This window comes from Antennarius striatus, chromosome 9, assembly GCF_040054535.1.
Source record: "Antennarius striatus isolate MH-2024 chromosome 9, ASM4005453v1, whole genome shotgun sequence".
Lineage (NCBI taxonomy): Eukaryota > Metazoa > Chordata > Actinopteri > Lophiiformes > Antennariidae > Antennarius > Antennarius striatus.
Genome location: NC_090784.1, coordinates 15,889,526 through 15,912,647, shown reverse-complemented (window position 1 = coordinate 15,912,647; position 23,122 = coordinate 15,889,526). Strand labels below are relative to the sequence as shown.

At 41.5% G+C, this 23,122-nt stretch overlaps 1 protein-coding gene across 1 annotated transcript; it reads left to right on the top strand.

Moving 5' to 3' along the window:
- Positions 1 to 649: 649 nt before the first annotated feature.
- On the top strand, positions 650 to 22,979 carry itga10 (integrin, alpha 10). Its single transcript, XM_068324322.1, has 30 exons — positions 650 to 1,395; positions 6,759 to 6,870; positions 6,966 to 7,075; positions 7,175 to 7,263; positions 9,327 to 9,441; positions 9,542 to 9,669; positions 10,186 to 10,334; positions 14,097 to 14,247; positions 16,929 to 17,094; positions 17,709 to 17,782; positions 17,861 to 18,005; positions 18,658 to 18,806; positions 18,950 to 19,093; positions 19,253 to 19,459; positions 19,536 to 19,666; positions 19,923 to 20,089; positions 20,189 to 20,331; positions 20,451 to 20,561; positions 20,663 to 20,748; positions 20,841 to 20,982; positions 21,081 to 21,173; positions 21,265 to 21,341; positions 21,486 to 21,575; positions 21,679 to 21,763; positions 21,885 to 21,998; positions 22,067 to 22,174; positions 22,260 to 22,373; positions 22,466 to 22,561; positions 22,642 to 22,755; positions 22,846 to 22,979. The coding sequence occupies exons 1-30, from the start codon at positions 1,344 to 1,346 to the stop codon at positions 22,897 to 22,899; spliced, it is 3,516 nt and encodes a 1,171-aa protein (XP_068180423.1). The 5' UTR covers positions 650 to 1,343; the 3' UTR covers positions 22,900 to 22,979.
- The last annotated feature ends 143 nt before the right edge of the window (positions 22,980 to 23,122 follow it).

Below are 23,122 nucleotides of genomic sequence, written 5' to 3'. Positions count from 1 at the left end.
CCAATTAAATACAACCACAGGAATTATTTGCACACCTTTTTTTTATTTTTTTTTTATTTCCAGCACTGCACGGCACTTGACTTTCCTTGCATTCAGTAAGCGCCTATAACCTGTAGATGGAGGTATTGTCAAACTGAAAGAGTCACCGTGTCAGGATAGAAATGTTTCACCATCCGATTATACTGGTCATTACAAATAACTATAAAAATCAATACAAAAAAAGGAACATTGAATTCACATTTCTTATAATTAGTGTAAATACTGCATTTTTGTTCTGCATTAAAAAAACGCATGTCTAAATTAGTTCCATGAGTTTTTACATACATATAAACTTAATATTATACTACTAAGGACATGTATATGGTTTATTTTTGATCACAGGGAGTCCTATTGGGAGGTGAAGCCAAATGTCATTACCGTTTACCTGCAAGTGGGATACCTGTGAAAAACATTTCAAAGAAATACTCGAGAGTGAGCCACTGAAAGATTCTATGAGAGAGGAAAAAAAACTTCAAAAAATGTCTGAGAAAGACCCAGGAGGAGAGAGAGAGGTTTGAGGAGGTCTGATGAATGGAGGAGGTCGGATGACGGGGGGGGGGGGGCAGCAGCGAGGATAAATGCGCTCTTTCATTTCCAAGTGAGAGCATGCCGTTAGTAGAGGCGCGTATTTAACAGGAGAAGAAACCTGCGGAAAAACACCAGGTTTGTTGTTCATGCGAGGATAATCCGCGCGGGTGATAATGGATTACAGATTATCAGATGAATCACTTCCAACTGGAGCTTCTGTCAGCAGGAGATCTTGACCGTCAGAACTTCAAATACGCGCTCCGGAGACACGACGCGTAAAGAGCGCAGCGGCGCTGAAGGAGAAGGTGTTCCGCGTTAGTAACGCTCTGATGACACTGAACCGCGGCTTCTTGTTGGAAGGGGCAGGTGCAGGAATTTCACGCCCAAAACACTGGTCACCGGGGGGGGGGGTCAGTCATTTATTTTTATTTTTCCAAATAGATCTTGCACTGTGACTTCATCCCGTGGCATCACTCAGATATCCTCCAGCGACTCACAGAGGTCCAAATCAGGGATTTAAAAAAAAAAAAAAATCAGTTTATTTTAATACAGCCCATCTTTTGTTAAGCCTATAATTCATCGCGCAGTAGACATGCGACTGCAATACTCTTCGACCGGATTTTACGAATCCCTGGGGGAAACAGAGAGCTGAGGATCACCCGTGTGTGGTGGATGCCGATACTCCACATTTCCAGCATCTCTGGGGAGACATCTTTGTAAAGACACACACACACATACAAAAAAAAAAAGACTTCAGAGTTCAATTGGTTTCATAAATGGAGCTGCGTAAATACCTGTTGTGCTTGGAATTCATCCTCGTCTTTAAAGGTAAGAATTACTTTGTAGTCCGTCTTAATTATAAGATTTTCCAAGTTTGCTTGTTTGGTATCTCTGAAAGGATTTTAAAGCATGAGTTGGCCAGATTTGGAGCTGGATCCAGGTAAGTAGAACTCTTAACGTTCCACCGTCATAAAATTGGATCCAGATTTTTGACCAACTAAGGAATGAATTAAACTATTCAAGGATGAACATGACTACATTTTTCTGTTATTGTTGTTGATGATGATTATAATCTCTGGAGGTGTTAAAGTCAAACTCCTGTCAGTGACTGCTGCCTCTTCTTCACCTCTTCTTGTTCCATCCACCAGCACTCTCTCCATACTTACTGACCTCCTCAACTTTTGCACTTTACAGGGCGACATGTGTTAATAATAGTGTGACGCATGACCCTCAGAGTGTCCAAGAACTTTATTCAGTGTGACAGTAAACGACCGACCACGAAGACATTCCTATCATGACTGTGTGCAGGGGAAACGAGGAGGCAGGCGTATAAAAACACATGGTCGCTGTCCATGTGCCAAACCGATTAGACTTATAGGAAATTGCTCATGTGTCTATCAAATGAATGCTTCCTGGTTAAAGTCTGATCCTTCAGAAAATCTGTTTTAGTACTATAGTAGTAGCTGGGAAATATTTCACTCTTGTTTGGGGCCTCCTGCTACCAGAAGGTATTCAGAGCAATTAGATATTTGTATGTATCTGCTGGAAGGAGGTTACTTGTTCATCTCCTCTTACAGCTGACACCATCAGACGCTACAGCAGCTGTGTAACTCAAACTCACCGGTCATATCTGCCATCCCCATCGCTTAGACTTAATGTCTCAAGTTCCCCCTAATAAGGTGCCTTTGCCATGTGTGTTTCCTCCATGGTGCATGACTATCAGCTCCCCTCGTGTAGTCGTGTTCGCTGTGGCAGAGGAGCCTCACACACCTCATTGAGCCGGTCCTGCTTTCTAGCAAGAAACCAAAGAAAACGGTCATTGTTTGAAACCAAAGCTGAATGTTTATGTAGCTGATAAGCAGCCGTTTAAGTGCTGCGTTATGGCAAGCAGTTGTGAAGCATGAAGAGATCTATAGACTGAGATATTGTGTTGTGGTAGACATGGTACCTGCATTGAATCACACACACAAACACACAAACACAACTGTGGAAGTTAAAGAGCGTTTTAAATTCAACGTTGGCACAAAAGAAGGTTTATCCATGCAAACATCTTTTCATGCTATGTAAAACACGTCTAACCCAGAAGCAAAGGAATGAATGAGGACTGAATCAAGCTGTGAGGTTATTCCCAAACCACATACCCATACAGGACACACACGCACACACATCTATTTACACGCACCAGCAGCAACACGCTGCCTACAGTTACGTTTTACACATAATCTTTTTGAATCTTTCATTCATAGATAAAAATATTTAACACTTTCCCTGTATAAACTTTAATTTGTACAGTAGTTTCTAAGGCTTCTTGCATAAGCACTTGAACATGCTCGCTCCTGTATGTCATACACTAGTGTGTAGGTAAGTAAGCATGTGTGAAACGCTAATGGTTTCAGCAGAACTCCCATAATGCCTGTGGCAGGCATCCTATATCTGTTATGTTTTCACTGAGATGTCAAACACAGGTGTGTGTGTGTGTGTGTGTGTGTGTGTGTGTGTGTGTGTGTGTGTGTGTGTGTGTGTGTGTGTGTGTGTGTGTGTGTGTGTGTGTGTGTGTGTGTGTGTGTGTGTGTGTTCACTCAGTTCCTCCGGTCATTCATAAATATTCGACATCACTTTCCCAGCTCCTGTTCTTTAACATCCAACTCCTTTCATTCCTACTCCCCCTCTTCTTCCACCCCCATTCCCCACGAGAGGGTGACAGAGATGAGAACAAAACACGATGGAGATAATGGAGGGAAAATCTGTGAATGAGTGTGAGGTGAAACAGGAATTGCTTAAATAAGGATGATAGGAACTAATGAACACTTCTAATTTAAACATACCTTCACATCCTGTGTAAGGAACGACACGTCACTGTAGCATCCAAAGCAGTGTAGTGTTGAGTTCTGTTCCTGAACAACACACACACACACGCACGCACGCACGCACGCACGCACGCACGCACACACACACACACACACACACACACACACACACACACTTATACAACACATTCATCAGGCAAAGTGGTTGGGAGAATCTGGAGAGGGGACTTTGTGGTGGAGCTACATGTGTGCTTGTGTGTGTGTGTGTGTGTGTGCGTGTGTGTGTAAGAGACGGGTAAAAGAAAAGAAGCAATCTTTGGTTTTAGAACGAACGAGTGAAATAGGAAGATGATGGAGTAAATCAGAGCCAGAGGTTGTTATGAGAGGCCTGGTTTGCTGCAGGAAGAAACTTGGAACCAAAGAGCGTCGGTGATGTTGCCACAAAGAAAAAAGGGAAAGATTTTACTGCTTTGTGTAAAAGAAGGTCACTGGGAGAGAATAACTTGTTGAAGAAAGGACTTTTTTTTTCTCCTACACATAAAAAACAGTGTTGAAGATTTTCTCTAGGGTACCTTTGCTTGGTTCCTATACCCCAGTATATCAGCTGCTTTGTCTTGATATCTGTTCTCTCATCTTACTTCTCACAGTCTTTATTCAAATAGTCCTCCAAAGACATTTAACCATGCAGGCAATAACTTCAACAGAAACTTTCAGGGGCTGTCCACCACTCCACTGTCACAAAAAAGCCCCAGAATTTCTCCTCATCTTTTCACACATGTTTTGAATTTATTCAGAACCACCCCCATTCAAAATCACAGGCTTTCTGATGAGATAAACCCACTCCTGTAGACTGACATCAAAGATCAGCCAAAACTCATCCTGGGATGTAAAACTGATTCTACGGTCATCCGGTAGTTGTTGAGATATTCTGCATTAAAAATAAATACAAACCTCATGTTGGCACCACGTAAAAATGCGAAGAAGTCCTCATCTTCTGAGATCAGAAGTTTTGTGTCTATTTCACGTTATAACTATGAACTTTGACCTGCTTGTGACACCAGAGGATTCTCAAAGATGACATTTGGGGTCTGTGCAAGATAACATCAAAGTCTTTCAAATTATTTAGGTACAGTATTTTTAGTTGGATTAACTTGTTGGCCCAGTGATTAAATCAAGGTGGAAGAAGCAGATTTACAGAAACTGAAGACAACTGTTTGTGGCACAGACAGCACCAGAAATGGAATCAAAACATGAACATCAAGTATCAAGTATCCCTCTCAAAACTAAGTTCAATCTTCCTCTGATTGGCCTGACCAGTCTGTAACTGTCTGAGTGTGTCAGTGTGTATGCAGACATATCTACACGTGTGTTAGCAGCTGCTGTATAATCAACAGTAGTCAGGTCTCCCCTCCTGGACTTCTTTCTTCTGGTGCAGAATGACGTACAGTCACTTTGGCAAATTATACGTCAAGTCCATTTATATTTTTACATAAAATACATTGCACTCTTTTTTCAGTGATACACAAACAACATACACAAACAACAAATAATGCAGTTGCTGTTGAGTTTATTAATGTTCCCCCAGTGCAGAATTACTAAACTACCTCTTTTTCTGTGGTGACAGATTACATCACAAACCACTGCTTGGGATCCAGTTCAGTCTTGTCATGGAATCATTAAAAAATGATGCAGCTTGAAAGCAGAACTATTTTGGGGGGAAAAAACTGGTTTTCTCATTTTTCATCAGAAACAGGGAAACGGCGTCTAAGACAGAGAGTAGTGACTTCCCCTTTGGCTTGTCTTGTTAGGGGTCGCCACGCCGTGTCATCATTTTTCGATTTTAGATGAATGCTCATATTTGTGTGGCAATGTTTTTTATGCTGGATGCCCTTCATGCTGCAAACCTCTGCATTTATCCGGGCTTGGGACCGGCCTACAGTTGACACTGGCTTGTGCCCCTGTAGGGCTTCAGATGTCAGGGATTGAACCCCGGGGCAGCACACATGCAAACCACGCACTGAGATACATCCCCAGCAAAGTGCTGACAATAAATGTGATTTTCAATACAGTGTAATGACAGATTAAGTTAAACAGATCACACAACTCTTGTTCAATCCCAGATACTCAGATGTAGAAGTTGATCACCCGCAAATCAAGTCTGAACATTCCTTCCAAAGGCTTCTTGGATAAATCCAAAACTTTTCTTGAAAGGGAAAATAACTTTTCCAGAAGTGTGTGCATTTCCTGTTCCAGTGGGCGGATTCTTTCCAGAATGTTATCACCTGTTCCCATCTTCGATTGAAGTGCAAAGCTGTCAAAACTTTTAGTGTTAAATTGATGCTCTGGTCAAAGATAGAGAAAAATAAAATCATGGATCCATCCATTTATCTGGTTCTACTACTGACGCTGTGGTTCTATCTTTGGATAGCGCCTTATGCCCTTCTCACTGTAATCCATCAGGCAGGTGATAAAAATCCCTACATGTTAAAACATTGAACAGTGTTCCTGTATCTTCCACCAGTACCGTTCCACTCTAACACTTTATGTGATGTCTTATGACCATTCTTACCATCAGAATCCACCACACAGTTTTTGTGTAACTCTGCTAAGAGACAGAAAAATAAGCATCTGATCTGAAAACTTTGCCTCGTTGGTGGTGGTAAAAAATATGTTTCAGTTTTCCAGTCATAGCTTGTTTTCATACTTCATAAATGTTCACAAGTCAATAAACTGTCTGGCATCTATCTTGTTGCTCCCTGTCCTCTCTGCATCACCTCTTTTCGTTGTATGAAGGGCAGCTTGTGTGTCATAACAGGGGGCTTACTATGCTCCATAGTTTTTCTAACCCACACCCTTCCCTGCCGTGCCTCTTCTCTCCCACCAGCTGCTCCCTCCTCTCCCCTTAGACTGAACTCCCTTCTTCCTGAGAAGTTTCTTTGCTCAATCTGTTTATCCCTCTTTTCCAATACTTGTCCTCTCCCCGAACCTCTTCACAAGACCATGAGGGAAAATTATAATCTGACAATAAACTTAAGATGTACAGCTTTGAACACGCAGCATCCTATTGACAAGAATCCCAGCCATAACCTATTAATCTACATTAAATGCACAGCTTCATATTCAGAGATGTACATGGGACGTCAATTCTTTCATCCAACTCAAAAAAGGAAAAGAATTATATATATCTAACCTTAGAAATTAGACGTTTCCTTTTCATTTCCGTTTACTAACCCTAACACAAAAAACATTGAGCTAAAAATGTATGTAAAGCTTTGACAGGACAAAGTTTACTGGAGTTTGAGAAGATTATGAATAATTAAGAGGTTATGGAAAAAACAGATGAATATATAAATAAAACTGAATCTCTTTTGTTATGTTTTTCAGAGTTTTGTCAATGCTTCAACATAGATGTGACGCATCCGAGGATCTTCAACGGCCCAGCAGACACGTTGTTCGGCTTCTCTGTGTTACAGCATGAAGCAGACGGGCAAAAATTGTAACTGTTGTGTTATAATTCAAACTCTTAATTCCGACACAATGGGGATTTATGATGATGACATGATGATAAATAACTGTGCCATTCTGTTGAAGGATGCTGGTTGGCGCTCCATGGGATGGGCCACCCAACAACAGGAAAGGAGATGTGTACAAATGCATTGTGGGAGAGGAGAAGTATTCAAACTGCAGTAAAGTGTATCTAGGTAACGGAAGCAGACATCTTTAATAAATCCCTCTCCCTGAAAAAACAACAACATCAGCTTTAGATTTATTACCCAGTCTGTTCTGTTCCGTTAACTCAGGTGAGACCGCGCTCCAGAACATCTCTAAAAACCTGAAAAACTCCCATCTGGGAATGACGCTCACTCCAGATTCACCTGATGGCTTCCTGGTATGTGAAAAAGAAGACTTAAATCTTTACTCTTTGTAACATGCTGACAAATAACTTAACCGTTTTCATTGAGTCGTTTGTTGAGCTGTATGCTGCTCACTCTCCTGCTGTCTCTCTGGGAGCTGTGCTTCTATTACTGCCGATACTCCTGTTGAAGCTACATCATACAAGAAATGTTTGAATTGAACCAGTAGATCTAATTAAAAGTCTGAAAAATAGTGAAAATTGGCCACCAATCCCTTCCCAGTTTCCAACTTGTAAACATGCCTCTTTAAAAACATCACAAAGTACTAAAGGTTTTTTATTGCTCTTTTAGAGCTTGTTTATTGTTCTTACTTTTATACATTTGAAGAATTTTATTTTATTAGTTATTACATTATCAGGTTGATAAAAAAACATGCAGTAATGACCTTCACCACTGCGATATCTGTGCCCCAACCTGTCTTTTTTAACCCTCTGACATGTTCAGGGTTTATACACCAAACATTAAGGCTGTACAATGTCTGTATCCATTTAAAAATTCATTCCATGTGAGCTGGCTGGCTGAACCGATACCACGCTTTCAAGGCAGAGACACATTACAGCAATTTCTGCAATTTTCCAAAGTCATGCTCTATTTTTTGGGGACTGTACAAGCTTCAAAATTATCACCAATCATATTTGTTCTCATATATAATCAGATCTGTAGAGAGTTAAGTCTCTGGGCAGTCAAGTGCAAGTCCTTGTTTTGTGACTTCAGTAACTCGAGTTTCATATTTCAACTCCATAACTCTGACACAAACAACTTGCGGTTGCTTGCTTATCCTGGTTTCTCCACTTTTGAGGTTTCTGGCTTGCAGAGGAACACACTCCAGCCGGGGCCGGTGTGTGTGTGTGTGTGTGTGTGTGTATGTGTGTGTGTTAGTTGTTGTGTCAGTGTTCCTGTGTCTGTTTGTGTGAGTCTTGTGTGTTTTGGTGCCTGCCAAATTTTTTTACTGTTACTTTGGGTGTGGAGTCGGGTACAGTTCACAAATGCCATCTATCTTAGGCCGTTTTAGTTAGAGTGTGTGTGTGTGTGTGTGTGTGTGTGTGTGTGTGTGTGTGTGTGTGTGTATGTTTGTGTGTGTGTGTGTGTGTGTGTGTGTGTGTGCGTGTGTGTGTGTGTGTGTGTGTGTGTGTGTGTGTGTGTGTGTGTGTGTGTGTGTGTGTGTGTGTGTGTGTGTGTGTGTGTGTGTGTGTGTGTGTGTGTGTGTGTGTGCTTATTTTAACCCCAGCGGTCAGGTCTATAACAGGATCGGAATGCATCTCCGGCCCTTTGTTAATGACAGACCTACTAAAAGCCATTGCACCTCACTTGCTTTTCAGTCTCCTCCCTCTCTCCTTCCTTTCTCTCATCCCTCTCTCCATCCTATATCCTCTGACTTTCTGTGCGCCTGTGGAGAAATCCATCCATAATGACAGGGCGAGCAAAACCAGGATGTTTCTCTTACACTCATTCTACCACCGTTTCACCCGTCTGTCTGTGTTTCTTTTGTCTCTCTGGAGTACGCATGAATTTCTTTTATCTCCCCCCTTTACTCCTCTCCCTCGGTTCCTCCCTTCTTATGAAAACCAAACAAATAGCATGCTTTGAAGACAGGAATATTTTTTATGATGCCCCCACCCCAACTCCACACTCACTCCTCAACATTGAGCACCATACGATTTAAACTGCGTTACTGGTCTAGTGTTCCAGCTCTGTGAAACCACTCCTGACAGCAGGGACTGCCAACATGTCAACAATAGTCTCTCTCTGTGTGCCTGTCCATTTTTTATCCCTCAAACCGCACCATTGTAGTTTTTCCATGACTTCTTCCCTCTCATGGCTTTTCTTTTTGTTCGCCGTTTGCCCTTATTTAGTCTTTCTCTGTGTTTATTTGTTGGTTACCAACCACGTTTTGCTATGTGTTTCAACCCCAAACCCATAACCACAGAACATCTTGTGAGTGAAACATATATTCTGCTAAAATTGACTCTAGATGGTCCTGTAATTCCTACACCTGTAAAATGAATGCTCATTGTGTGTGTTTGTGTGCGTTTGGCAGGCATGTGCCCCTCTGTGGTCCCAGGAATGTGGTACATCCATGTTCAGCACCGGCATCTGCACCTCTGTCAGCGATAACCTCGAACCTAGAGACACCATCGCTCCAACAGCCCAAAGTAACAACACATTTTCAGGAAGTAGATAAAATTTGAAGCTCAGACCTGCTTCTGCTAACCAGATACTCTTAACGTTCTACGTTCCATGTATGTGTGGCAGGATGCACCACATACATGGACATTGTGATCGTGCTGGACGGTTCCAATAGTATCTACCCTTGGTATGAGGTCCAGAACTTCCTCAGCAACATCCTCAGCAAGTTCCACATCAGCTCAGATCAAATGCAGGTAAAAGTTGGGGTCATTATGTATCTGTGCTGCCTATAAATATAATTATTATCATTGGTAATGGAAATTTGTAGGTTTTAATTTCAGTGCCCCATCCAGTTAAACCACATGAAGAGTGAAAACATACGTGGAGTGGCAGTTCAACAAAATATGGACAGAATGAATTGCTGTATTAATCTGTAAGGACATGAGCCAAGTTAGCTGGAGGTTTGGGAGAAAATGGAAGCTGAAGGGTGGGGGTGGGGGGGTCGAATTTTCAGAAGGCAGGGTAGAGGGGTAAAAACTAACCAGAGATGAGAGGTGAAGAGGAAATAACTCTGGTTTTTGACCGAATTCAAAAATTCCCTCAATGCAATGTTTGCTTTAAGAACAGGATCGGGCCTTAAAGGAATAGCTCACCCCAGAAACAACAGTCTTAGATGTTGCCTTCCACAACTATTTTCCAGCACAACCATGAACTTGTGGAGCTGCAGTAATAGGATTGTGTGTCTTTTGTGTGTCTGCGTCTATATTCAGGTTGGTATACTGCAGTATGGCGAGGTTGCAGTCCATGAGTGGTCTCTGAAGGACTACCAGACCACACAGGAGGTGGTGGAGGCTGCCCAGAACATCAGCAGACAGGAGGGACGGGAGACACGCACTGCATATGCCATCCACATGGCCTGGTATGCCTATCAATCACTCCGGCTTCACTACAATAGGCTGATTTCACAAGAAAATATTGCCTCTTTGGCATCCTGGGTTTCCTTCTGGCTTTGTTATGTGTCCCAAAAAATATGTATTCTAATGTTTGAACTCTATATCATGTATGTCATATGAATACGGAGCCACACATACAAAACTGGACCAAATAAATGGGGAACTAATATGACTTAATATACAGTAATGTTCATTTACAATCACTGTATTACCAGTGTTGTGATGCACACAGACTAAGATGCAGTTATTTTAGAACAGAAAGGACAAAGCTGTGAATAACACTCCGTACCTATTTGGATACTGGTTTCAAATGGATTCCCACTATAATTTTATCTACTTCGAATGGGTGACAGGAAAAAGAAACTGCTGGTTTTGATTATCATCAAGACATTTTCCTTTAGCCTGCCCTTAACTGGCCAGTCATTGGTCCATCTAGTAAGTAGAGGGAGAGGGGCTAAATGCAAACCCTCAAGTTTTCAATATCTTTTTCTTTTCAAAATAAAATTCCTGCTTTATTGAAATCATTCCTACTTAAACCCATTAACACCCAGACCTGATGTGTGGCCATGAATTACATTTTGGCATGTGTATCTTGGAAAGGTATTCTACGTCTACCGTCAGACATTGGCACACGCACACACGCACACACACATACACACACACACACACACACACACACACACACACATACACACATACACACACACGCACACACGCCTTGCAAGCATTTACACATCAACTAAATAAATGGATCTCATCCTTGAATAAATATGATGAAATAAGGTCTTGATAAAAGATTTTGTAGCTTTATATTTCAAATTGCAAAAGTGAGTAATTTATTTCTGTGTTAAAAAATCTTCAAACTTAGGGTACAGATTTTGAAATAAGCTGGAGACTTTGAACTTAAAGTTAGATAAAAATAGAGATCATACTCCTGCTGAGATGGACAGATAGCAGAGGTGCTATAAGGCAGGGAAGTGACAGGGTAGAAAAACACAGATTAGCTGAGTTGGAGAACTTGAATGCTGGCTCAGCAGGGTTTCAGGTGTGGCACACACCAACCTGACCCAGCATGGCCGGCCAAGTAGTACTGCTGCAGCTGTAAAAACACACATGTAGTTACAGTACAGTACACACATGCGTGTATGAACACCAAAATTGTATTAAGGCTCACATCATACAGCTGTGGCCAAAAGTTTTGAGAATGACAAAAGTATTGGTTTTCACAAAATTTGGTGCTTCGTTGTTTTTATATTTTTTTGTGAGATGTTACTATTACATACTGACGTATAATTACAAGCATTTCATAGGGTCAAAGACTTTTATTGATAATTATTTAAGTTTATGCAAAGAAAACATTTGCTGTGTTGATCCTTCTTTTTCAAAACCTTGGCAATTCACTCCAGCATGCTGGCAATTAACTTCTGGACCACATCCTGACTGATGGCAGTTCATTCTTGGATAATCAATGCAAGAATGTCAGAATTTGTGGGTCCGAAATTGTTCATCACCAAACTGTTCTTGGAAGGTTGGTAGAAGTTGCTTTTGGAGGATGTTTTGGTACCATTCATGGCAAAATTGTGAGTGAGTCCGGTCTCAAATTGAGATTCACAAATGGTGACATTGATTTACAAGGTTTAAAATTAACTATATTCATTCTGGGTTCTCTCAGCTCCACCAACCAACCTCAACTTTGCCCTCTTCCCTGCATGGTTGACCTTTAGCCTTCACCCTGACCTTGTCCTAATTATAAACTTAACACCAAATCGGCTAACATTACTCCTAAATGTGTCTCCCTACAGGATTTTAATGATTTTGTGAAAAAAACAAACACAAAAAACCCCCAAAAAAACGATGAAGGCATAGGTTCCCTGCAATTTTGAGCCCGTATTTGACAGAGCCAAGAGCTGTTTCCAATTTTCAGCTGTTACATAAGTTAATGAGCCAGATTGTAGCTTCATATTACCAACCCAGGTTTGTGAGCGGTATTGATCCTCTGAATCTCAGTGAAAATGTGAAAAACTGAATACTGAGACTGTTATTTTTAATTAAAACCCAGGACCAATGCATTAACCCCTACACACATGCTTGACCTCCTCACAGTGCAGCGGTGACATGTCAGCATTAGTAATGGAATGTACAGAGGACAGTTTGAATGTAAATGACAACCTGATGCTTGAACTTCTAACAGTCCTGTACAATTGGATTAGCCACTAATTTTTATATTGCTCCACCCGTCTGAGATGCTCTCACTCACACACATATAAACCCACACACATGCACACACAGGCACTCACAGACCACTGTGTTGTGTCATTACCACACTGCTTTGACTCCATAAAATGGGTTGTAACTACAACCAGGCCTCCCAATTAGCTCCACTTACTTTCCCTCCTCTTTCATCTCCCCTTTTATTTTTCTCTGCCCTTTTAGTCTTTCATCCAAATTTTTGTGCTTTCCTCGTTTTCTTTTTTAAACGTCCTTCTTCTCACCCGTTTGTCTTTCTTGTATCATTTTTTTCTCTTAACTACTGTAACACATTCTTCTGCCTTTTACATCTTTTTGTTTTGCTTTTGCTCCCACTTTTATTTGAGTTTATAAATCACACAGTCTCCTCACCACATCAGAGCAGAGTGCACTTCTCAGTTTTATTGTTCCACTTCATTTTACTGTCTTTTTTATTCCTTAAATTACATTTCCAAACCCTTTTCTCGTCCCTCAGTTCCACACTTTCCCATAATACCTTTTTTTTTAATATCGTACAAAGTGATAATTCATCTGTTTTCTTTCTTTCCTTTGTCACCCCCTCTTCTCATGAATTCATCTTACTTGTTCCTCTCATTGTTATTGCAGTCCTGTATTCGGTTCTTCTGTTTTCTCTACTTCTCTGTTCCCTATATAATTTGCAGACTGCATAGGGGAAATGGTTGTTTTTAACTCGGAGTTTCTTGCGGCTGACCACTATGTTATATTTAGGCAAGTGCTGGAGCTGGGCCTGAAAATGACTGTGTTCACTATGTAGGTGCATGTGTGTGTGTGTGTGTGTGTGTGTGTGTGTGTGTGTGTGTGTGTGTGTGTGTGTGTGTGTGTGTGTGTGTGTGTGTGTGTGTGTGTGTCCGTGCACGTTGTTCTGAACCTCATCAAACTAACTCAGTGCTTGAAGCCGGTCAGTGAGAAGAGGTTTCCTGCAGACGAGCAGGGTGTGTCCTGTTTCTGTTTGTATGAGTGTGGGTGTGTGTGTGCGTGTGTGTGTGTGTGTGTGTGTGTGTGTGTGTCACTGAGGTTCCTTCTCTCTGCATCACTGCTCAGCCGGATGGGAATCAACAGATGTGGTCACTGACACATACACGCTACATGTAATGACCAATTACAGTTGACTGGCAGCTAATGTGTACGTAAATAGTTGAGACACGGGTGTCACCTTTATCTGACTTGATGGGAAGCTGCTCAAGTCCTGTGTCTCAGTGTTTTACTGGCTATTCATTTTCTCAGTAAAGCACTTGAAATTGTATATTATCTCAGAAGGGATATTTATTTGACATTTTAGGAAACCAGCACTGTAACTGATACTCCCTTCTATCCTCCCTCTCCTTCAGGCTTTTTCACTTTGCTTCTATTTTCATTCATTCTTTCTTACACGCTGGCTTGATTGAAGATCATTCAGCAGATGTTTTAGCATGCTATCGCGCCATATTTGATCTCAGTTTCCCTCTTTTTTGACATTGCAGCTCGGAGGCGTTCAGCGCCGAGCGTGGGGCCAGAGATGGCGCCACCAAGGTGATGATTGTGGTGACAGATGGTGAGTCACACGATGGAGAGGAGCTACCAGACGCTCTGAAGGAGTGCGAGGACAGAAACATTACGAGATACGCCATCGCTGTGAGTAGATCTCAAGTCCATGTGGATTATACTGAAAATATTAATTCTTTCTTTATCAATATAAGATTGAAGTTACTGTTAGAAACAGACAAATAAATACCACATGTTATCAGTAGGGTGTGCATCCCAAGCATTCCTTAGTGGTATGGTGACAACCTGCACCCTAATGCAACTACACAATACCAGAACCATGGCCCAAAAATAATTACCAAATAGATCCCTTGGGGCTCCTAAAATAGACCAGTAGGAACAAAAAGTGTTCCTTTCAAGCCCCACCCGACCCCTCAATACGCAGACACACACTGAGCAGTGGTGTTGTGTCGGCAGGCAGTCAAATTCTGGTGGCAGGATTGGCTGCACACCCCTCCCTTACCCACAAGAGACCCTGGGGAACCTCCAGAACCACAGAAAAGGATAAAATGAAGCATACCACTGCCAGCACTACTATAGAAATATGAGATTAAATAAACCTCACAATCTATGGATGGATTGGCTCTGATTAATGTGAATGGATAGTGCCAAAAGCTTCAATCATTATAATTTATTTAGTCTTTGCTGTGCTAAAAATACTTTCTGAATACTTGCTGTGAACGTGATGAGTTGCAATCCATTTGGCCAATTTGTTTTAAACCATCTTCCTTTGATTTTGCTCAATTCCACATATCAGAGCACAACTATCAAGGATTTTGCTTGTCCTGACTCATGCAGGAACAAAAGGCTCCGCTGTTTGATTAGACAAGAATATCATTAAAAATACTCCTGTGAACTTCCTGAATCCGTCTCTCATGCTCTCTCACTGTATCACTAATCCTCTCTATCCTTAAAGCTTCGGTTCAAAGAGCTGACAAGTTATAGACCTGATGAAGGCCACATGTAAACAATGTCTCTCAATAAAGTTGGCCTCTATGCTATGGGTCTTTCAGGAGGTTTGACCTCTCGGATCTTCTTTTAGAGCTACACTAAAGACGGTTTTGGATTTGTTTTGGGATGTTTTCCTCAGATGCACTGTCCATTAAAACAATATGAGCTTGTTTTAATATGTATTATTTTTTTCATTACCTTTGGCACCACATTGCAATTGTGAGATCTTGCTATCTTGACTAAAAACCTCTAGAGAGGTGGGACATTTTTTTGTTAGTGTGGGTGAACTTACAGTTTTTATATCAATTAAACTGTGTTATTATAGTCATTTTATTGTGTTCTACTTAAACCACTCAGATTGAGTGCATATCCACAACAAGACGGCAGCAAAACAAAAGGGTAAACTTGAACGAATGGGACCAGATGTAGACAAGCTTTGGGTCAAATAAAATACTACAAAACAAAGCAACCACGAAACTGTATGAACACAACAAGAGAGAGAAGGAGGTGGTTTTATTGTTGAATACGATGACAAGAAGTAAGTAGTACATTATAGCTTTAACAGCAGCCATGTTTTGATGTTGCTGTTTGTGCTACTGCTTGTGTGTGTGTGCGTGTGTGTGTGTAGTAGAAATGGTCCCAAGGGAACAGTAATGCTGTCAGAACGGTAATAGTGTTTTATACATCAGAGGCTGGAAGTGTTTGTGTGTCAGTGCACACAAATTTTGGTAATGTGCTTTTTTTGTTTTAACAAGTCATCGTTCTTTGTTCATGACCAAAAGCTGGCAGCCTTAGTGGAAAGTTTCAGCCTCTATAAGATGTTAATGTACATATTTATCTGCAGGCTGTCTTCAGTTTGCACACTTCAGCCTCTCCATCCCCTACCCTTTGAAAACAGAGGATTTCCTTAGTTTGCTTGGCAGCTGGAGGTCACAGGGGGAGATTCTTGGGTTTGGTTTCTTTCTCTAAAATGCATCTTCCTCATCAGTCATCTCCTAACCTCGCAGGTAGAGCTGTGCATCTCATTTACAAATCTCTGGTGGCTACAATTTTACACGGTTTCTTTAGCTTTCCAGTCATTTAGCATCATTTAGGCGTTACTTAATTGCAAGGAAATGACTCAGGCTGTGAACAGTGTTTATTTTAATTGTATTCATAGTTCAATCCCATGTTTCGGGCAATAGAGGAAGACGTATTCAGTTACTTACTTCCTTCACTACTACAATGTGGAAATACTCCCATGCAAGTGAAGGTCCTTAACTCAGAATCATGCAAAAATGTGTAGAAATTGTTGAAATTAAAATTTCAAAAGGAATCTTTCTTCACTAATCCTTATGTATAATTATTCAAATACTTGATGTTTTTGGATGAATAACATTAATGTCTGTGTTACATTTTACAACTGTATAAGTTTATCGTTGAACCCATATGAAAGTGTTTTATTTCATACCAAATATCTATGACAACGAATCATGATCTCCAAATACCATCATTACTCTATGAAAATAAAATCCATCAGGGTTTAAAGTATTTATTTAGTTTTTGACCAATGAAAATGGTCAAAAATTTTAACTTTAATCTAAGGACTTTTCCAATGAAAGAGGTCATCATTTAATTCATCAGAAAAAATCTGATTCAAAATCAACAAATTTAGCGAAACAGTGTACGTAGTTTACATGAATGGGATGAATTTTTATGCTGTTTTCATTGCTTTCATGGCCATTCTCAGCTGCCTGCTTCAGGTTTGTGTTATCTGTTTATTCATTCCTTATCCTTTCCTTGTTTTTTGCCCTGCGTCTTTCTCCCACACTGGGCTCCAGGTTCTTGGCCATTACATCCGCCGGCAGCAGGATCCTGAAACGTTTATTTCTGAAATCAAATATATTGCCAGCGACCCTGATGACAAATATTTTTTTAATGTGACGGATGAAGCCGCTCTCAATGACATTGTGGATGCCCTAGGAGATCGCATCTTTTCTCTGGAAGGTTTGTATTAATGTTTTAATTAAAATAAATTTGTTAGTCTTGAAACAATTCATTATCACAACCAGGAATCTTAAGACAGATGAATTGGATGATACATAAAAATATAGTAAATGAAAGCAACAAAATTCTCTGTGTATGTATAGTTTTGACGGAAACTGTTAGATTAAGCTATGTTTTTTGAATTACTAGAATGATAATTCATCAGCCAACAAAAACAAAAACAGAAAAAAGAGTGTGGGAAAGAAGGAAAGTGATATCCCAGAATGTGGAACAGAAGTGGAAATGAAATATTTAAGAAAGTAGAATACTGTATGTCCTGCAGAGACAGGAAGAAAAATAATTTTTAAATATAAAGATAGAGCATACACAGCTATCACGATAGTTGTGGGAACATAAGAAAAGCTGATGAAAAGCAAAGCCATCCTTTAAATGTGGAAGGAAATCACTGAGGAAGGGACAGGAGGGACGGGATGGGTGTTCGCGTCTGCCACCTGTGGTGTTCATGCTGAGTGTGCTAATCATGCTATTCTTGATTGGATCCTGAGAACAACAGGAGGAAATGTATGAAGGAACACGATGACAGAGAAGATTGACTTGTCTCTGTTGGCCTTTAGGCACGCTGGGCTACAACGAGAGCTCTTTCCACATGGAGATGTCTCAGATCGGCTTTTCAACTCACACACTGGATGTAAGCTCACAGATGTTCTTCCTTCTAGTGCACAGGTTTTACCTTTGCATCTCATGTTTGGCCATCTCCATTCTTCAGGATGGCATTCTGTTTGGGATGGTGGGTGCCTATGACTGGGATGGTGGAGTGCTGAAAGAAGGCACCAACGGACGAATCATGCCGAGCAGAGAGGCTTTCGAAAGCGAGTTTCCACTGGAGCTCAAAAATCATGCTGCTTATTTGGGTACCTACAAATAACATCACTACATGTGTTTGTTGTATGTTATTATGTTAGTCTTCTAATGTGTGCATATTACGATAAGATGACCAGACATGCGGTGCCCAAGTAAACTGCAAGTGTGTTGACTGCAGCGACTCAGGATCACACAGTTTAATCATAAATTATTTCATTCTGCTCTTACTTTACATTTTTAAAAGCAGTAGACAATATTTTCGCATTTCGTCAATTATCATTTTGTATGAAAAATGCAATAATATCAATCCCATAGTCATATTTTCAATTTCAAAAGTCCACAAACTTATAGAATCTACAAGTTTTTGGACTGTTGAAATTGAAAATATGACTACGGGATTGATATTATTGCAATTTTCATACAAAATTATATTTTGTATATCTATAATATAGATATTCAATTTAATAAGACCAGTTTGTGAAACTCTTTTTATGACCAAAATGTCTTTGGGGCAACTTCCTGCTTTGCCAAAATCACAGCAAAACATTTATGTAATGAACTCTCTGTCACATCACATATATCACAAGTTTCTACCTTAAAAGCACACCTTAGACAAGGTTTGAAGACTCACAATCAATCATTCTTAATTTGTAGATCTGTAAATTACAACAGACGACATGTACTGTATTCATATGTTCACAGGTTACACAGTGTCTTCTGTGGTAGTCGGTGACTGGAGGAGGCTGTATGTTTCTGGGGCTCCTCGATTCAAACACAAAGGCAAAGTTATCCTGTTTGAACTCACTGATGAAGGCGATGTCAACATTGTCCAGGCCTTGAATGGAGAACAGGTAAAGCTCCCCTCATGAGTCTCTCCTCCTGTTTCAGTCCGTTATACTTGTACAGTATTTGCAGCTGATCAATGTGACTCTTCCAGCGACTAAAGCGCTCCACCTAGTGGCAGTATAGTGAAACAGCATATTTGCGTCTATAGATCGGATCTTACTACGGCAGTGAGGTGTGTGGGCTTGACATCGATCAGGATGGCATCACTGATGTCCTCCTGGTTGCAGCTCCAATGTACCTCGGCTCAGGAAACAAGGAGGCTGGCAGAGTCTACATCTACACCCTCAGTGGGGTAAGACAGCAGTAATCCCTGACCACCCTCAGGCATTATTGTGCAATCTTGAGTAAAAACAGAGATCAACTTCTTGTTTGATGTACATTACAATTTAAAAGAGAAAATGTTTGATTGATTTAATCCTCTCTGATGTAACCGGTTCCCTCTGACTCCCAGGAGGAGGCGTTTGTTTCCAATGGAACTCTGAAGCCTGACGAGAAGTCCCAGGATGCCAGATTTGGTTACGCACTGGCAGCGGCCCCTGACCTCAATCACGATGGCTTCACCGACCTGCTGGTGGGAGCCCCACTCGAGGACGATCACAGGGGGGCCATCTATGTCTACCATGGTGACAATATTTACATCATCCACAACTATAAACAGGTACATGGCATTTAAAGTTTCACTGTGTGTATTTGAGGATTCAGTCAAACTGAGTTCTGCCTCCATTTCCTTTCAGCGCATTTCTGGGTCATCGATTTCCCCCTCCCTGCAGTACTTTGGCCGTAGCGTCAGCGCTCGACTCGACCTGGATGGAGATGGATTAATAGACTTGGCAGTGGGAGCACAGGGCAACGCTGTAATGCTCAGGTGGGTTGAGTCAGAGTTGTGAAGTGAGGGTAAAGAAATGCCAGAACTATTTTTATTTCATACCCACAACCAATGGGTAATGACTTAGTATGCAGCTCACCAAAACAATCATCTAAATCTAGATTGCTCCTATTATAAATAAATCAAACCAAAAAGAATTACATCAGGTTTCCAATGTAGATTTAACTTATCTGAGGTCACATGGCCACAAACTAAATCCTGTGAATGTTGTCCATTTTGTCTGTCCTGCCTCCAGCTCTCGCAGCATCGTGCAGATCAATGTGAGTTTGTCCTTCCAGCCTCACTCCATTAATGTCATCCAGAAGACCTGCCAGAGGGGGGGCAGAGACTCCGCCTGTCTCAATGCCACCGCCTGCTTCTCAACCGTCTCCCGCTCCCCTAGACCACACAGCAGCAGCTTTGGTATCACGCTTACTTTTGCGTTAAAATCTCACAAATGATCAGAAATGGAATTCACTGTCGACTTCAACCATCTATCCTGACTCCCGTTTCCCTCCCCAGACCTGTGGGTGTCAGCGATGTTGGATGACAGGAAGCTATCTGCACGGGCTCTGTTTGATGACAGCTCCCACCGCCAGACCCACCTGACACTCCAAGTTCACACGGGACAAACCGTTTGCTACAAACTGCCTTTCCACGTCTATGTGAGTGGTGGCAAATACACAAATCACAAGTTTGAGATTTTGATGTAATTCATTAACACGCCCAACAGAAGAAACTGCGTGCCTTCATTTCAACATGGAGATGTCTGTTTTCTTTATAGGACACAGCAGACTACATCCGTCCAATAAGCTTCTCACTACGATTTAAGATCAACAACACAGAGAGTGGCCCAGTGTTGGATGAAGGCTGGCCAACATCCATCAAGAAATCTGTGAGTGGTACAAAATAGGCTATTACTATCAGTAGCTTTCTTTTTGCGTCATGTCTTCCCACTTTTCTCCATCACACGTATTTTCCTTCGTGCTCCTTCAGATCCAGTTCTTCAAAGACTGCGGTGAGGATGATGTGTGCACAACGGACCTGGTGCTGCAGGCCTACATGGACATTTCTGGGACAAGGTACCAATTTGAGATGTTCTCTTCTCTTTTCTCAACACATGAGATTATCTACTCAGTTGTTTAGGCATTGAGTTCTTGTGTATTCTCCGCAGACAGAAGCCGTATGTGATTGGCAGCCCTCGGAGACGTCTGGCGGTGGAAGTGCAGCTTGAGAACAGACTGGAAAATGCCTACAACACCAGTCTGACGCTGCACTATTCACGCAACCTGCACTTCTCCAGCCTCAGCATCAGGGTAAAGCCCACAAACAACGTATACAACTAACAAATCACGTTAAAGTCATCTTACATATTTAGACAGATGAGCTAATGCACCAATTGTTTTACACTTAGGAGGATGTCCACTTTAAGATTGAGTGTACAGCAGTTGGTGCCAACAGCCACTCTTGTAATGTCAGCTACCCAGTTTTTCGCTCCCAGTCAAAGGTATGTCCAAGCAGAGAACAGATCTAGCAGCATCTCGAGCCCACTTCTGCAAGTAAAGAGCCTGTTTCTTTGCTTTTATTGATTTTTGTAGGTTAACTTCATGTTGGAATTTGAGTTCAGCTGCACATCTCTGCACAGTCGTGTTCAGATGAAGCTAAACGCTGCCAGGTAGGTCACCGGAATGACACGTTCAAAATGTGATGAGCAGCAGAGTTCACAAATACCGGAGAAATCTGTAATAACAGGTAGGGGAATTCAGTCCCAAATGATGAAGGGCATACTACTACTTCTATGGAACTGGTTATTTTACAGTGAGAGTGTGGAAAGAGAAGAAACTTTGGGTGATAACAGTGTTCAGCTGCAGACTTTTGTCCAGTATCAACCAGACTTGTTCGTTAGCAGGTACATGTATAATTGTGCAGAAATGTGTAATATCAAATAATCCAATACATTAAGAACTTTACATGGTTTTTACTGGTGTGTTTTTCCTTCTTTTTCCAAACAGTGACTCAAATTTGAACCGATATGAGGTACACCCCACTCGGACAGCATCAGAGGCAATTGGACCAGAGTTCAACACACAGCTCAGGGTAAATCTGTGGTTAATACAGTCACTTTATAAACCCAATGTTAGGAGTATTAAAATAAGTCATCACTGCTCTGAAAAACAAGATGAGGCAAAATCAGAGATTCTTCTCTTGGTGTTTGTAGCTCCAGAACCTCGGCTGTTACTCTGTGAGTAATCTGGAGCTCAGGCTGAATCTTCCTTCTGTAGCTGCAGGAGACCGAGTCTTCATGACTGTCACTGATGTCTCTTCACACAACGTGAGTCGTCTGCATTTTGAGTGTTTGTGCGAGTTAGATCATGTTTTGACATTTTAATCACCTCACAGGCCACAGGGGTGAACTGCAGCGTGCTGAGTGACCTGGCCCAGCTTAAAGCCAAACAGAGAGACGTACGCTTGCTTCATCCTGAAGACATGATGCAGAATGACATACTGGTAAGACCCCTGATGGCTCAGGATTGCCGGAACACCGTGCGGCATCAATATACCTGATTGCATACCTCGCCTTTGTGTGTTTTAGAACTGTAGCAGTTCCTGGTGCACGGAGGTCTTCTGCGAAGTCAAGCAGCTTCTACGAGGGCAGGCAGCCGTCATTCGAATCAGCCGCAGAGTTCATGATGACTTTTTCAGAAAAGTGAGTCACCTGACAAAGCAGATGCTCATCGCCACATATTTTCTTTTTCCTGTGACTCAAACACTGATAATCACCTGTTTCTCTTTTCGTAGGCCAAATATAAGTCAGTGAGAGTCATAGGTGCCTATCGCCTTGCAGCCCAGGAGACTAACCTCATCACTCTTGGCACAGAAACAGTCTGGAGGGAGGTAAGATGGCGAACACGTTTCTGAGTAGCGGAAAGAGAATGTCATTTATCTTCCTTTTTTCCCATCATGTCTTATTCCAGACTGTACTGGAAGTGTTAAAGGGCCGAACTATTCCCATCTCACTGTGGATTCTGATTGGTAGCATAATCGGAGGTTTGCTGCTACTGGCCCTCATCATTTTCATACTATGGAAGGTACATCCATGTTATGGATACCCTCAAATTTTTTTAAAAAAATGAAGGATTTTCAGGCAGAATGGTAATCTTTATCTTACTTCTTCTTAGCTTGGATTCTTCTCACGCAAACAGAGAGGTGGTGAGGACAATCACGAGAACTGAGCCCAACTTTTTGAGCTGCCATCACAGCGTTTGTTGTCACAACGATCAGACGAGTGCACCTCATACCAGGCAGACAGAGTTCTGGGCCTAGACTTGACAAACGGATGCATCAGGGACGTCCAGGACCAAGTACAGCATTTGAGGGTCCAAAAGAAATGCACTATCCACTATTTCCAGAGTTGGGAACACTGTAAATAATCTTTGTTCAATTTTAAGGGTAACC

Bases quoted from the DNA above. Each gene is read 5' to 3' on its own strand.
- itga10 (XM_068324322.1), top strand. From the start codon at position 1,344: ATGGAGCTGCGTAAATACCTGTTGTGCTTGGAATTCATCCTCGTCTTT. The intron at 19,460-19,535 runs GTACATGGCATT...ATTTCCTTTCAG, and splicing joins TCATCCACAACTATAAACAG to CGCATTTCTGGGTCATCGAT. The intron at 21,342-21,485 runs GTAGGTCACCGG...GTTATTTTACAG, and splicing joins ATGAAGCTAAACGCTGCCAG to TGAGAGTGTGGAAAGAGAAG.